This window comes from Artemia franciscana, chromosome 12, assembly GCF_032884065.1.
Source record: "Artemia franciscana chromosome 12, ASM3288406v1, whole genome shotgun sequence".
In the NCBI taxonomy this organism is placed as follows: domain Eukaryota; kingdom Metazoa; phylum Arthropoda; class Branchiopoda; order Anostraca; family Artemiidae; genus Artemia; species Artemia franciscana.
The window spans coordinates 11,771,420-11,785,798 of NC_088874.1; the positions used below are offsets into that span (position 1 = coordinate 11,771,420).

The 14,379-nt window shown below is 33.9% G+C and overlaps 1 protein-coding gene and 1 long non-coding RNA gene across 2 annotated transcripts in view; both read right to left on the reverse strand.

Moving 5' to 3' along the window:
• The window catches only part of LOC136033691 (uncharacterized), a 36,053-nt gene extending 35,209 nt beyond the window's left edge, over nucleotides 1–844 (reverse strand). The window contains exon 1 of the long non-coding RNA XR_010618995.1: nucleotides 757–844. This is a non-coding gene — a long non-coding RNA (uncharacterized LOC136033691). The remainder of the gene's footprint in view (nucleotides 1–756) is intronic.
• Nucleotides 845–2,520: 1,676 nt separating this feature from the next.
• LOC136033437 (serine/threonine-protein phosphatase 6 regulatory ankyrin repeat subunit B-like) lies at nucleotides 2,521–10,885 on the reverse strand. The gene is made up of 4 exons (XM_065714185.1): nucleotides 10,776–10,885; nucleotides 10,193–10,388; nucleotides 4,031–5,509; nucleotides 2,521–2,547 (listed from the first exon to the last, which is right to left on the reverse strand). The coding sequence occupies exons 1-4, from the start codon at nucleotides 10,883–10,885 to the stop codon at nucleotides 2,521–2,523; spliced, it is 1,812 nt and encodes a 603-aa protein (XP_065570257.1).
• Between the last annotated feature and the right edge of the window lie 3,494 nt (nucleotides 10,886–14,379).

A 14,379-nucleotide genomic window follows, 5' to 3' on the forward strand; every position in this document is an offset into this window, starting at 1 on the left:
AGTTTCATTTTCCTGACCTAAACCCTTTCTGAGATAGCAAGAAGTCAATTAACTAGATTTTACCATTTCTTTTTGTATCCCCCCATAAAAATCATTTGTTATTTTAACAACTTCCTTGTTAAAATAAACTACAATACCTTCTCTTTTCAAAGTGGGTGGTCAACTGGGCATAGCTTTATCATAAATAATTCCTAAGAACATGTTGGCAAATCATGATGAAAAAGAAAATAATTGGTAAGAAGAGAGAAATGAGAATAAAAACAGCCAGAAAAAAAAAACAAACAGAGAAGACTATGAAAATAATTTGCTGAAGATCAGTCAAGACAAATACATAAGAAGAGGATTAACATGGTAGCCTTCCTGGAGTAGGTTCTTGGCCCTGGATTGACAACTGAAAACTTCGTCCTGCTCTTGCTTCTAGTTTACAGTTGGACCTACTCAGAAAAAAAACACTAACATTCTGACAACTTATTAGCCTATTCATTACTTTAATTAATGGACATCAACGTATGAATGAAGAAATCATTTTACGATAATAAAGGTGTTTACAATATAGTGTAATGTTCATTTGAGCAGGAGAACTTATCAACTAACATCTAACTAAGTTTTAATATCATTTTCTAAATAACAGGCTATACTGATACCACAGTTGTCTATTTACAACCATTTAAATTAGCCACCTAATGATTTCCCCATCTTTCCCTTACAAGACATACTAATATCTAAATTACAAGAGGATACAAACTTTAAACTTACAAAGTATGATTAAAACAGATAAGTCCTGCCCCCCAACCCACGATAATTTCTTCTAAATTAAATTTTTCTGTTTTTAATTGATTAAAATGAAACAGGATAATAAAAAGCTTTAAGGATGCTCTAGATGGCGTTTGTAAGGTTTGTAAAGTTGTCCGCAAGGGTCGTAAACTTGCTTCGTTAACCTTCCGTAAACCTTTACGTGAGAAAGCATTAAAGTTAAACTTTAGTTAACTTTTTTCGAAAACTTCATAAAGATGACCAATAGGGAAAGAGTTCCAGTGCAAAACTTTGAAAAAGTGGAATCAGGAAACTGAAGATATGCTGATTTCTTTAGTCCAAGAACAATTCAAATCATTTTTACTAGGCCACTCAAATATAAACTGTTTTCTTACCATTTCAATTAAGTGTGAATTTTCTTATGCTGTTAAATAAAAATAGTAATGATTTTTTGGGTTTGAAACTTTGCTTTTGACAGTTCAAGATAGTCTGCAAGGCCCATGGCTAGGAAATCACGAGCCAAAAATTTAGGAAATCCACATATGCCTTTGCAACATGGTTATATTACTTTAGTGGTTACAGCAACAGCTACAACCAAGTAAAGAGTGAACGAAACTCTTCAGTAACTGAGAATAAAAGAAAAATCTTTGAACAGGATTGTCAAATCCAAAAAGAGATTACTATTTCCAACTGGTTAGAAATGGCAGCCATTATCACATTTAAACACAATTGTAAAAATAATTACAAAAACAAATTTATGGAATTTCAATAAGAATCCAAACAACAATAGATCGAAATGAAAACTAACCCTTATAATGACAATGGTTCAAAGTCCTTAAACGGTGAGTTTCACCCTCATCAGCCTCCTCTTCCCCTTTTTGAAAACACGGTATAACAAATATACTCTAACCGACATGGCGTTGATGAATCTGCCTTATCTGCTTTATTTAAAAATGAAAGTCCACAAGCCGTTTAATTATACTAATAGACTCTTTTAACAAATAGACAAAAGTCAATGAAGAAACAAATAAACAAGACTACTGCCAATAGCGAAAAGATAAAAAAAAACTAAAATGACTCGGATATTTCGCTTGTATAAAACAAGGTGTCTGCAGCGCAGAAGAAACAAAGATAAAAAACGAAAAACACAACCAACCAATATTTATGAGCTACAATTGTCTTAGCATATCCACATAGGTATTCTAAAAGCTCTTAGGATAAACTTTAGCGTAAAGAGTGAGGTCTTGAGGAGGGGCCGACTTAATTGCCTTATATACCTAATAATTTCTGTTCGTTTTAACTTTTAATGTTGCTCCTCGCTTTCGGTTGAAAAAAATAATTTGTTTTAATCTCTTATCTTTTTTAAATATTGCAGGAAATTGGGCTCCTTCTACATTGAAAATTCCTTTCCCTTACGAAAAATTCCTCCATTAGAAGATCCAGTAATATGGATTTTTTTTTCAAAAAAAGCTTTTTGTTGGCAAGGCTTTTTTTCTTTTTAATCAGATAAATTCACAATAGGCAAGTTAAGTGTCGGCAAAGAAAATAAAATTGTAACATATCACTTTCCCAAAAGCAATTCTCTACTCTCTATCTTCTGCAGTTTGATTCTTGGAGTCAATCCAGATTAAAAGTCAGCTCATCTTCCAAAAAAACAATTTATCCTTTCAAATTGTGTTGGACTATCTCAACCCCTAGTAGCTTGGTGGTAGTAATTTTGTCTCTGAAATTTTGTTCTCTTGCGTCTCTGACTTTTGAATAAATATTCTAACCGTCGAGAGTTCCAAGCGTACACTAAAAATAATGGAAGTATAACAAAGCAATGCAATAAAACATTTTTATGAAATAATGGAATGTAGAATATCATCATCAAAATAAATTTTTTGAATTTGTCTCATAATATACTTCAGTACATTTTCTTTTGAGATGTCACAGATTCCATTTTGGGGTCGTACACAACTTTTAACAACCTCACCATACTTGTCATTATTGCTATTATTGTGTTAAATGAGGGTATGTTTTAGTTAACTATTGATGGTACTAGTAACGTTCGCCGGTGCTTTTTTTCATTAATTCATTTTCATATTTCTTGGTGATATTGTATATCAATGGCCTTTTATTTTACTTGCAATTTCACTATCTATTACGACATTATTTTTGAATAGATTGCAGTTTCGGCATCTGAATAAGGTATGCATTTTGATGTTAGTGCTGCTGTAGGTTTGTCTTCTTCCTGTCTTCTTTTGAATGCCAATGCCAGAGAGAGGGCAATAGGATCTATTAATAGGTAATGTGTTACCAGCAGCAGTAGTAAGAGGCTGACCTTGTTCATCAGCTAAAAGTTTTAGGTTTTACATTCTCTTTAAGCACTATCATCTCTGGAAATGCTACTCTCCCATATTCACCATCAGTAGTGTTGAAATTTTGGTATCTCAAAAGAATTTAATACCTTACTGCCATGGCAACGCACGCAATCATTTCTGATAAGATCCCCATTAATGCTTGTTTTGCAAATACTTCTTTTTGTGAACATTCAAGGCTATGATAATTTTATCGTGAACACACACTTTCTTGAAATATCTCATCTTCACCTTTTAAAATATGATCTGAGTGTTTATCCTTCCAATTTACAAATGATACTGCTCAAAAACGTACAATAAACTAGATATTGTGAGGCTAAAATTTTGAGAAATATCGTCAGCATAGTTCTATGAGGATACTTCTGTCTATAACTCTCACATCATGCGGTTCTCAATAATGCAAAACGAAGCGAAAACAAGCGGGTCTATTACTATTACTTGAGTAGTTCCGAAGCTAATTTGAACAAAATTCTTAAGCCACTAATCGAATAATCTTTGAATCATTTCTTATTTTTTTAGGAAGGGGAAAAGTTAAGTTCAAACTTTTTTTTTTTTAGTTTAGCTTTAATAAACTACCAAATGCGGAAGTATAGCTGCATTATCTTTCTCTATCTCAGACCCTATCTGAAATTTGTACGTTTTTAGGCTTTTTTTGCTAAGAAAAATGCATTTAAAGCACTCGTTTTCCTAGCTAACTCGTTATATTTCTGGTTCATATACCAAGAATATTTTTTTATTGTTTCAAAACTTTTAAGTTCATCCCTATAAGTAAGGTAATTTTTCAAAGTTTCTGGAATATTCAAGATATTCATATGTCTATAGAGTGCTTTTTTATTTATTATGTTCCGGCAAATTGATTTCAACGTGTACGGATGAAAAAGTGTGTTATTTTCTAAAAGATATTTACCCACGCATACCTCTGCGGTGCCAGAGAAAAACGCTAGCATTAAAGGTGTCTCATTATTTGAGTTTAAAGAGTTCATGCCTGCACCCTTTGACACTAGTAACTTACACAAATCCAAGTGACCAATATGTAAAGGTGTTTGTTTCTCTGAATTTATGGCATCTATTGTGCCGCCTTTAGAAATCAATAGCTGACAAATATCTCGATTATGTCTCAAAACAGCTTTATGTAAGGGTGTTTCTTTCCTAGAATTTATGGCATCTATTACAGCGCCCTTTGAAATCAATAGCTGACAGACTTGAAGTTTTCCAGAAAAAGCAGCATAATGTAGAGATGTTTCCTTCTTAAAATCTATGGCATCTATTGTAGCACCCTTTGAAATCAATAGCTGACAAATATTTAGATTTCCAGTTGCAACAGCTAGATGTAAAGGTGTTTCCCAAGAATTTTTGGCATCTATTGCAGCACCCTTTGAAATCAACAGCTGACACATATCTAGATTTTTAGTCAGAACAGCTATATGTAAAGGCGTTTTTTTCTTAGAATCTATGGCATCTATTGCAGCACCCTTTGAAATCAATAGCTGACAAATATCTACATTTCCAATCGCAACAGCTATATGTAAGGGTGTTTTTTTCTTGGAATTTATGGGATCTATTACAGCACCCTTTGAAATCAATAGCTGACAAATATCTAGATTTCCAGTCACAACAGCTATATGTAAAGGCGTTTTTTTCTTAGAATTTATGGCATCTACTGCAGCACCCTCTGAAATCAATAGCTGAAAAACAAAAGCATCTAGATTTTCAGTCGCAACAGCTATATGTAAGGGTGCTGACTGATTGAAATTTATGGCATCTTTTACAGCGCCCTTTGGAATCAATAGCTGACAGGTTTGAAGTTGTCTAGAAAAAGTAGCATAATGTAGAGATGTTTCCTTTATAAAATCTATGGCATCTATTAAAAAATCTATACCCTTTATTTTTAAGCTAATTCTTAAATTTAAATATAGCTGCCAGATATCTAGCTTTCCTGTCGCAACAGGTATATGTAAAGGTGTTTGTTTCCAAGAATTTATGGCATCTATTGCAGCACCCTTTGAAATCAATAGCTGACAAATATCTAGATTTCCAGTCAAAACAGCTATATGTAAAGGCGTTTCTTTCCAATAATTTATGACATCTATTACAGCGCCCTTTGAAATCAATAGCTGACAAATATTTAGATTTCCAGTCACAACAGCTATATGTAAAGGCGTTTCTTTCCAATAATTTATGGCATCTATTGCAGCGCCCATTGAAATCAATAGCTGACAAATATCTAGCTCTCCTGTCGCAACAGCTATATGTAAAGGTGTTTGTTTCCAAAAATTTATGGTATCTATTGCAGCGCCCTTTGAAATCAAAAGCTGACAAATATTTAGATTTCCAGTCTCAACAGCTACGTGTAAAGGCATTTGTTTCTCTGAATTTATGGCATTTATTGCACCACCCTTGAAAATCAATAGGTGATTTCTATACATACACTTCTTATAAGGTGATTGACCACATATTAAACATTTAAGGCTTATAAAAAATTTTCTATTTTTGGTACCTAAAACATTTTTACCTTGGTCTTCATCATTTGGCGAACGTTTATTTTGCATTGATATCTTCGACATGGTTCTCTGTAATAAAGTGAGGGGATCTTGCTTGAGCGTCTGTTTATATTGATATTTTACGTCATGACGAATGACGTAATTTCGGAAATCAAGAATGATATACAACGTTATAAATTTTTATGGGGAATACCAAACAACAACAAAAGTGCCTGTTGCCTCCATAAAAGACTTCAAGATCTACAATGAGTGTGTCTCAATATAACATTTGATGAAATGGACAGTTTACACATTGAAATGAAAGTTGACAGACTGTATCAAGTTCCGACGTTTCATTATTAGAACCAAGCCAAAACGAGCTGAATCCCACCAAAATTGGACATCATTCATTCTCCTGACTAAATAATAGTTTTTCTTCACTCAAAAGCATTCAATTTTTAAAACCATTAATTGTATCAATGGATCCCTCTTTTGGAGGCTCTTTTTGGGATATTTGCCTTAATTTGTTAAGCAGTTGTGAAGAATCAACACTTTTTCTTAGAGTAGATGAAAGTCTTCTTTCGTGATTTTGATGCTCTGACGTTTAGATTTAGCACATTTCTTATGATTTTATGATTTTATGAATTTTTATGATTTTTAACATATAATAAGTCATTTAAAATTACTTCATCTTGTAGATGAAGATTCATCTTCTGTCAAAAATATATCACACATAGAACAAGCTTTTGGCTTTTAGGTGGATATGGTAAAGGACGAACCCGGGTTGAAACTGAAGTCGTCACTTAGTTTTAATAGAACACCATATATAGTTGTATCCTACGATTATGACATCATTCATGATACCGTATATCACAAAAAATCATGATTCTGTATTTGGCGAAAAATAATTTTATTTTAAATATTATGTTTGAGGACTTACAAAAGACATGGCTATCTCTTTTAAAATATACTCTGAAACAGCTTTCTATGATGTTACAGTGTCTTATTAATAGCAGAGAAGGAAAACAAAAAGAAATAAGAGGACACGCCTTTGTTACCCAAGCAATAAATGATTTTTCATGTTGTTCTAGCCAGAGGACTTTAAGTTTTCCGGATAGAATTTTTAGCTATGACGGATTCAATCGTGTGCTTTTCATTTTGATTCAGTATTTTTTTTTTTTGGGGGGGGGGGGGTTCAAGCTAAGTTTTGTAATTCTTTTAAATCTGTTTTCAAAACAACAATTACTAATAAGACTAATTTAAATAACAGTTATTCATGGCATTCGGCTTGAACTCAGCTAGAATTGGCTATTTTTTCCACTTAATATTTTTTATTTAAACTCGCTTTCGGATGTCGAATACTATGGGCCTTGTTTCACCATTTACTGGGTTGCAGCTTTTGCTGCAACCCCGTTAAAAGGACACTACAACTTTCAATGTTAAATCAAATGAGCTCCTTACGAATTTTCAGTGACAAATCCTTCAATACAATGTGTCCTGGTGAAAAATAAAATAACATACTGCGTCCACACTACCCCTTACTTAGGTTGACAAAATTTGATTAAGTGTTAATTCATATAACACCTAAGATTTGAATTGGAATGGACTTATAAATTTTGAAATTTTTTTTGTCTTATTGACCAACTATGAGGGGTTGAATCATTCAAAATGGCAAAAAAATACAACAACTCTTTTTTGTTGAGTTGGTATGGGAGACACTTACTTTGATTCTTAATATTCTTATTAGAATAAAAAATATGGCCACATAATATGGGTTTCGGCCAAGAAATACTGCAACAGATTTAAAAAGGGGGGAAATTGAAAAATCTACAAGGTAAAGGCAAAGATTTGAGGGAAATATTTGTATTCCGGTAAAAAACACTTTTTTTTCTAAGTATAGACAAATCTTGCAGATATATTATTTTATTTTTTTGTAGGGTTTGGGCTAATTCAGGAGCTGTTGACTTATCTTCTGAATAAAAATTAAATTTAATCAGGTTTAACTGCAAGGGTTTTAAAACTTTGTTTACATTGTATGAATCCAATTCTATCCTATGGAATATTTATACTATATTTTTTTAGAACACTACATTATCATCACTATATTTTAGTTTTAATTTACTGTAGTTTTATTTATTTTCAATACGTTTTGTTTCTCATTGGTCAGTGAGGAAGGCCCAAAAAGGTGTGATCGATACGCTTCGCTTTCACCATTAATTTGTACTTCATCGAAATCGTTAAATCTTCGTTGTCATTACCAGTTGTATTCATTTATTCTCCACTAAAAGATTTGTTTCTTGATTCCTTATTTTCTTTCCTTATTGTTTTTTAATTATTTTCTTGATCCCTTATGGATTCAAGACAGAAGAACACTCGTAACTCAAGTTCTTTATACGATCGATTATTCCTCTCTTTAGTTTCATTTATTATGAGCAATTGCAACCATGGGGGTTATTAAGGGGCAAGACTGGGTATCAATCAATCAATATTTATTAATTCAAATTAAAAATATACACAAACAATATTATACCCCAACAGAGAGCAGAGCTCGTAAGGCTGGGGCAGTACAAATTCATAGAAAAATAAACACAACGTCTCGTCATACTAATAATTCCGAAACGAAAAAACTAAAAAAAAAAAGGGTAGGAGATAACAGAGGAGGCCACCCCAGCGTGAGAACCACAGCAAAATGCATACTAAAATCTATTATTAATCAATCCCGACATCCAGGCAAAGAACTATTTTTAAAATACAGTTTTTCAAAGAAAATCGACTCATGAAACTTCGGGACATTTCAACAAGTTAAGTTTATTTGCAATATAAGAAATCTGGTATTTGACTGAGAATCTACTTCTTTCTGATTTGATTGGTGGAAGCTGATACTTCTTGGAGCGGATGCAGTGGGCAGGAGAATTGGGAGTCCCAATTATACCCAAATCATGGAAATAATTTTTTGAGGATTGGATATCATAATATAACATTGCTATATGCAAGTCCTTCAATTGTTTGAGATTAAGTATATTGAGAAAAATATATAAAGTTTGAGTTTTTGACAGATTTTTGAGTCTCACAGGGTGATGAACAAAAGTACCCAGAATTCTAATTGCCTTGTTTTGAATTATCTGAAGAGGTTGCAGATGGACCATCAATGTGTTGAGATGGGGTAATAATTAAGATATGATTCAATTAGATAATGGTGTAAAATTTTAAGGATGGAAAAGGGAAACACTTGTTTCAATCTATGAAGACAACCTAAGTGATGGGCAAGTTTCAATCTCAAATAATGACAATGCTTACGGAAAGATAAAAGCTCATCGAGAATAATCCCAAGGTAACGAAATGAATGTCTTTTTTATCCTACTTTGATTTACAATTAACTCATCTATGGTAATTTTATTTATTGCCCGCTGTGACCACCCGAAAATCATCAATTCAGTTTTAGAAAAGTTCGGAGCTAGGCAGCTACACTCAAACCATGTCACCATTTTCTCAACCAGCAAAGATGGGGTTTTAGCTTTTACTGTCAGAACCGTATCATCAGCAAAAATTACTGCTAAGCTATTATCTTGGGATAAACACCTTGGGATGTCATTTATATATATCAAAAATAGTAATGGCCCCATTACTGATCCCTGGGGGACTTCAATATCATCAATAACGATATGGCTTGACAGATGTCCATCTATTTCTACCTGAATTTTTCGATCATGCAGGTAAGATTTTATTAGGTCTAGGCCTTTACCTCTAATACCTATGTTATTGATTTTCCTCATCAAGATTTCATGGTTTAGCGTATCAAATGCCTTTTGTATATCATAAAAGAGAGCAGACACATGATTCTCATCATTCAGTGAATCATTAATCTCTAAGTTTAGCGCAGCAATAGCTTGTTCATTGGACGTAGATAACTTTGAAGACCACACTGCCTTTCCATGACGAAAGTAAAACGGTTCAAAATAGGGATGATACCTTTTTATTGACAGTGAATAGATATAAAATTATTTAACTGGATATTTCGAACACATATACAGTATTCATCAACAGCAGTTTTACTGCTGATGATGAACACTGTATATGTGTTCGAAATATCCAGTTAAATAATTTTATATCTATTCACTGTCAATAAAAAGGTATCATCCCTATTTTGAACTGTCTTACTTTGTTCATTGGGATGACCTGACCTGAATCCAAACTGATTTTTAGTAAATAAATCAACAGCAGTTTTACTGCTGATGATGAACACTGTATATGTGTTCGAAATATCCAGTTAAATAATTTTATATCTATTCACTGTCAATAAAAAGGTATCATCCCTATTTTGAACTGTTTTACTTTGTTCATTGGGATGACCTGACCTGAATCCAAACTGATTTTTAGTAAATAAATTCCTTATATTAAAATACAATACAATTCTTTTTTGAATATTTTTTCTTGAACCTTAGATATTAGAGAAATAATAGCTATTGGGCGATAGTTGCCCACATCCGTCTTATCACCTTTTTTATGAATTGGAATAACTCGTGCATGTTTCCATACTTCTTGAAAGATCCCTGATGATATGGATGCATTTAAAATATGAAGCACTGGGATATGGATTACACAAGCAAGTTCTTTCAGAATATTTGTGGACAGCCCATCTAGACCTAGGGAATTACCACACTTTAAATTCATAGCTACTTTCTGGAATTCACCGAAAGTAACAGGGGCCATGAACATAGTAGAATTTTCGGATGACGGTAGATAATCTTTATATGAACCAGACAAAGATTCAAGGGATTCCAGATCAGCAGTAGTACTAAAATTGGAAAAGTAATTACACAAATAATCTGCAACAGCATCCCTCCCCTTCAATTCAACATCATTTTCATTTGTGATCACTTCTGGGTGTGATGTCTAAGTATTGTTTCCAATTTTTTCCTTGATTAATTTCCATGTAGTCCGAGGTGAATCCGATTTTTTAAATGAATTTTCATAATAAATTTGTTCACTAGTTCAAAGAATTTTAACCAGCAAATTCTTATAATTTTTGAATCGCTGTACATTATGAGCTGAGGGGTATTTCATTTTTATCTTGTAGAGTCAATTTTTTTCCTTGATAGATTTTAAAAGCTATAAACTTATCCAAGCTTTTTTGGGCGAGTTTCTTTTCCAGTATGTAGCTCTAAATGGGCAATGAAGATACAGTTTTTCGTTCAGAATTCGGTAAAATACTTCCAAGGACGTATTTGGATCATCCTTGTTAGTAACTTCACTCCAATCTATATCGCTAAGATTAAATTTCTGTTCATTCATATTTACTTTTGAGAAATTTCTCCTTTTCTATGGGTTTTCTTTATTGGCTATCTTTTGCGCTCTGAAGTCAGACATTTAAATACAATGATCAGACGTGTCTTCCATATCCACGAATGTAGCCTCACATGGATAAGGTGCAAAAATGTTATCAATCAGAGAAAAAGATGAATTTGTAATTCGTGTCGGAATAAAACATATTGGTCTCATACCATGTGAAAGGTTACATTCTAAAAACTGAAGGACATGTCGGTCAATCCTTTGCTGGCTTGATGGGAGGCATCCCATTAATTCAATATTGAAGTCCCCAAGGATCAAAAATGGAATTCGAAGATCTGATATTCCTCTTAACATATTTTCAAATTTGTCAATAAAGTCTGCCATGCAAGATGAGGGAGGACGACAGAGGCACTGTTTGGGGGGGGGCAGGGGTGGGCAAATGCCCACCCCAGATTTTTCAGGGGGGGCAAGCTTCCACCAAAAAGTGTCCTTTGCCGGCCATAATAATAAGAATATTTGCTATTAACCATTGTAAAGTTTGAAAGTAGGTTAGATACACAATCTATTTCTCAAGTTCTGTCAAATGCCCGTTTCCTAGAGGATTATATTAATATTATAAATTCTGAATATTTGCAGTGATTCCTCTAAGTTGATAGACTAAAATAGGTCAGTTCCTGGCCTATCATTTCTTGATGGAATCGTTCCTTGTTATCTTCCAATTACACTACATAGAAGCAATTATGCAAGCGACGAAATCGCTGTCTCAGCAACTCCATGGCGTCACCGTCAACTTGGTTATTTTTCAATCGCGCACCCCGATTCAGGCCACAAGAATCTAACTCACCAACCTGCGTTCAGATGCTTCATTTGTATGTCTTTTCAAGAAGGCTAAAGAGTTTGCAACAGAACTCGAAATTGAAGTACCTGCTATGAATGGACCCACGACTAGACCCTCCTCTGTTGGTCAGAAAGGACGACCTTGAAGAATTCAAAGGATCACCAAGCATCGGAAATAATTTGTTACAACTTTGACACTAGGAAAGAATTTCATCGAATCTGGTAATTGGACTACTACTTTGGTGGATGAAATGAAGCAAGAATACTCCAAAACTTTTGACCGTCTACTAGCCGAATTTGACAGAAATTTCACAGATAACTTGTCAGTGCTGAGTACGCTCGAAGCCTTGGATCCATGCTCAACCAAATTTATGGACACAGAGCTACTCAAGCTTTTCTCTTCTCTTTGTGGCGAGCTGGATATCGACAGCCTTCTTCTCGAATCTCAAGCTGGTATTGCCATGCGTTTCTTGCTCAATGAGGAAAAAAAGCCGGAAAACTTCCTAGACATTGTCGACCATCTTCAGGCATTACCAGTGGCTTACTCAGAAGTAATTAAAGTATTTCGTATTACTGCCACACCTCCTGAGACAACAGCGAGTAATAAGCGTTTGTTTTCTAGCCTAGAAATAGCAAAAAACTACCTGCGGTCTACAACAGGAGATGATCGTCTCAGTCACCTCCTTTTGATATTTGTAGAAAAGGATTTAGTAAAAAATTTGGACTACAACCAGCTTGTTGACGATTTTGCAAAGATGAAAGCTCGGCGGTTCCCCTTGTTACCTTGAATGTTGTTATATTTTTTTCTTGTTATATTTTTCCTTTTTGTAAATTTATTTGACCTGGAAGATTTCTGCTGAAGGGACACTGAGATATTGGTTACAACCCTCAGCATAAAAATGAAGGTTACTTTCACCGACGTATTGTTTACTTTCACCGACGTATTGTTTACTTAAATAAGAAAGTTTCTCGCTGAGGAATTCCAGCCTGTAGTCTGGTTGAATTTTCCACTTTCAGTTTAATCACTTAACCTCGTTGATTGTATTCTTCGTTGTTATAATTAATCTTAGAGGTCAGTGTGGCTGAGTTCCACATTTGGTTACAGTACATTTCCAAGCAACACACGGGTGCCGAAAATGCATTTTTACTTAAAATATTCGATCAATGTGCTGCCAAAACCCAGATTTTTCTTACGTGACACAAAGTGAATCGGGGGGGGGCAGATGGAGTTCATGCCCACCCCAAGATTTGGCCCAAATGGTGCCTCTGGAGGACGATAAATTACAGGAATTAAAATTTTTCACTATTTAGTAATAAAACATTCAATAATACAGTTTTCAAAAACCAATTCAGTATTCAGATATAGAAATTCTTCTCTCAGTCGCAACGGAATATAATTTATAACTAGTATTAATAAACCACCTTGATTTTTTTTATTTCTGCTAATATGAAAGAATTGGAAACCGCTAATATTAATTTTATTTGTCAAGTTTTCATCTAAAAATGTTTCACAAACCCCAAGAATATCCGTACTCGATTCAAATAAAAACATTTTTTAGTTGCACCTTTTCCACTCCTCCAACCACAACAGGTCCAAAAAGATAGTCTCCTCACATTTTGGTTTTTATGAGCTATTTCATGAGAAAGCAAATATTTATTTGGGGGGACTAAAATAGAGTTTAAAATTTTATTATTGTCATTGGCTAGGGGTGTTTGGAATACATTGCTAAAGAAGGCTGATTGTCTTTCAAATTCTTCCAGTCTAGATGCAGGGATCCCATGAGCTTGATTAACCATTATCGTGCATTGACCTCATGCCAAGGAGTACCCCCCCCCATGCCTCTCCCACTGAAAAACAAAGCATTAAAACTCACAGATAATTCAACATGAAATACGAAAGAAAAAACAACAAGGGCCTCCATAGAAACTGTAAGTACCAAAATGCAACAACCAAGCAAACACTCTCTCCAAACAACAACTAAATGGACAAAAAAGAAAAAGCACACAAAAAACTTTCTTCACTCGTAATTTTGTTACTACCCTTCATTTCATTCATATTATCCCTTCGTGCGTCCAACCCAACCTTCAAACAAACCAAATACAGAAAATAACTGAAAAAAAGGGAAAAATTTCACTTTTCCATAGAACTTCCAAATCCACCCCTATGAATATCAACTCTATGAAGGATATGCACCAAGACTGAATCCATAAAATCCTTATTTACTTCTTCAACAGTCACTTTTAGAGGCTCAGTGTTTGGACACTGGCGTATACACAAAAGTGGCAAGATCGATTTCATCACCCAAACATCACCACGATTAACACCACTGTTGAGTAATTTTAACCTCACAGCAAATAATTTCCTTCGAACTTCTCAGACCGATTTTGGGGGAATATCTGTCACAAAAATATTAGAATACTCTAAAATTGACTTGTTTTTTCAACCTCCTAGCGTTTTTCAATATAAGAATTCGGGCTTTTATTCTTGCAACTTCCACTTTGATAAAAAAAAAAAAATTCACGGTTAATGTCTACCACTGAATATTCAAAATCCAAATTCAGGCCAATTCCATCAGTAATTACTTTTTCAAGAATTTTTAGTTGATTCTTCATCATTAACTGGGACATTCCAAAGCAATAAAAAAATTTTAGTATCTCTG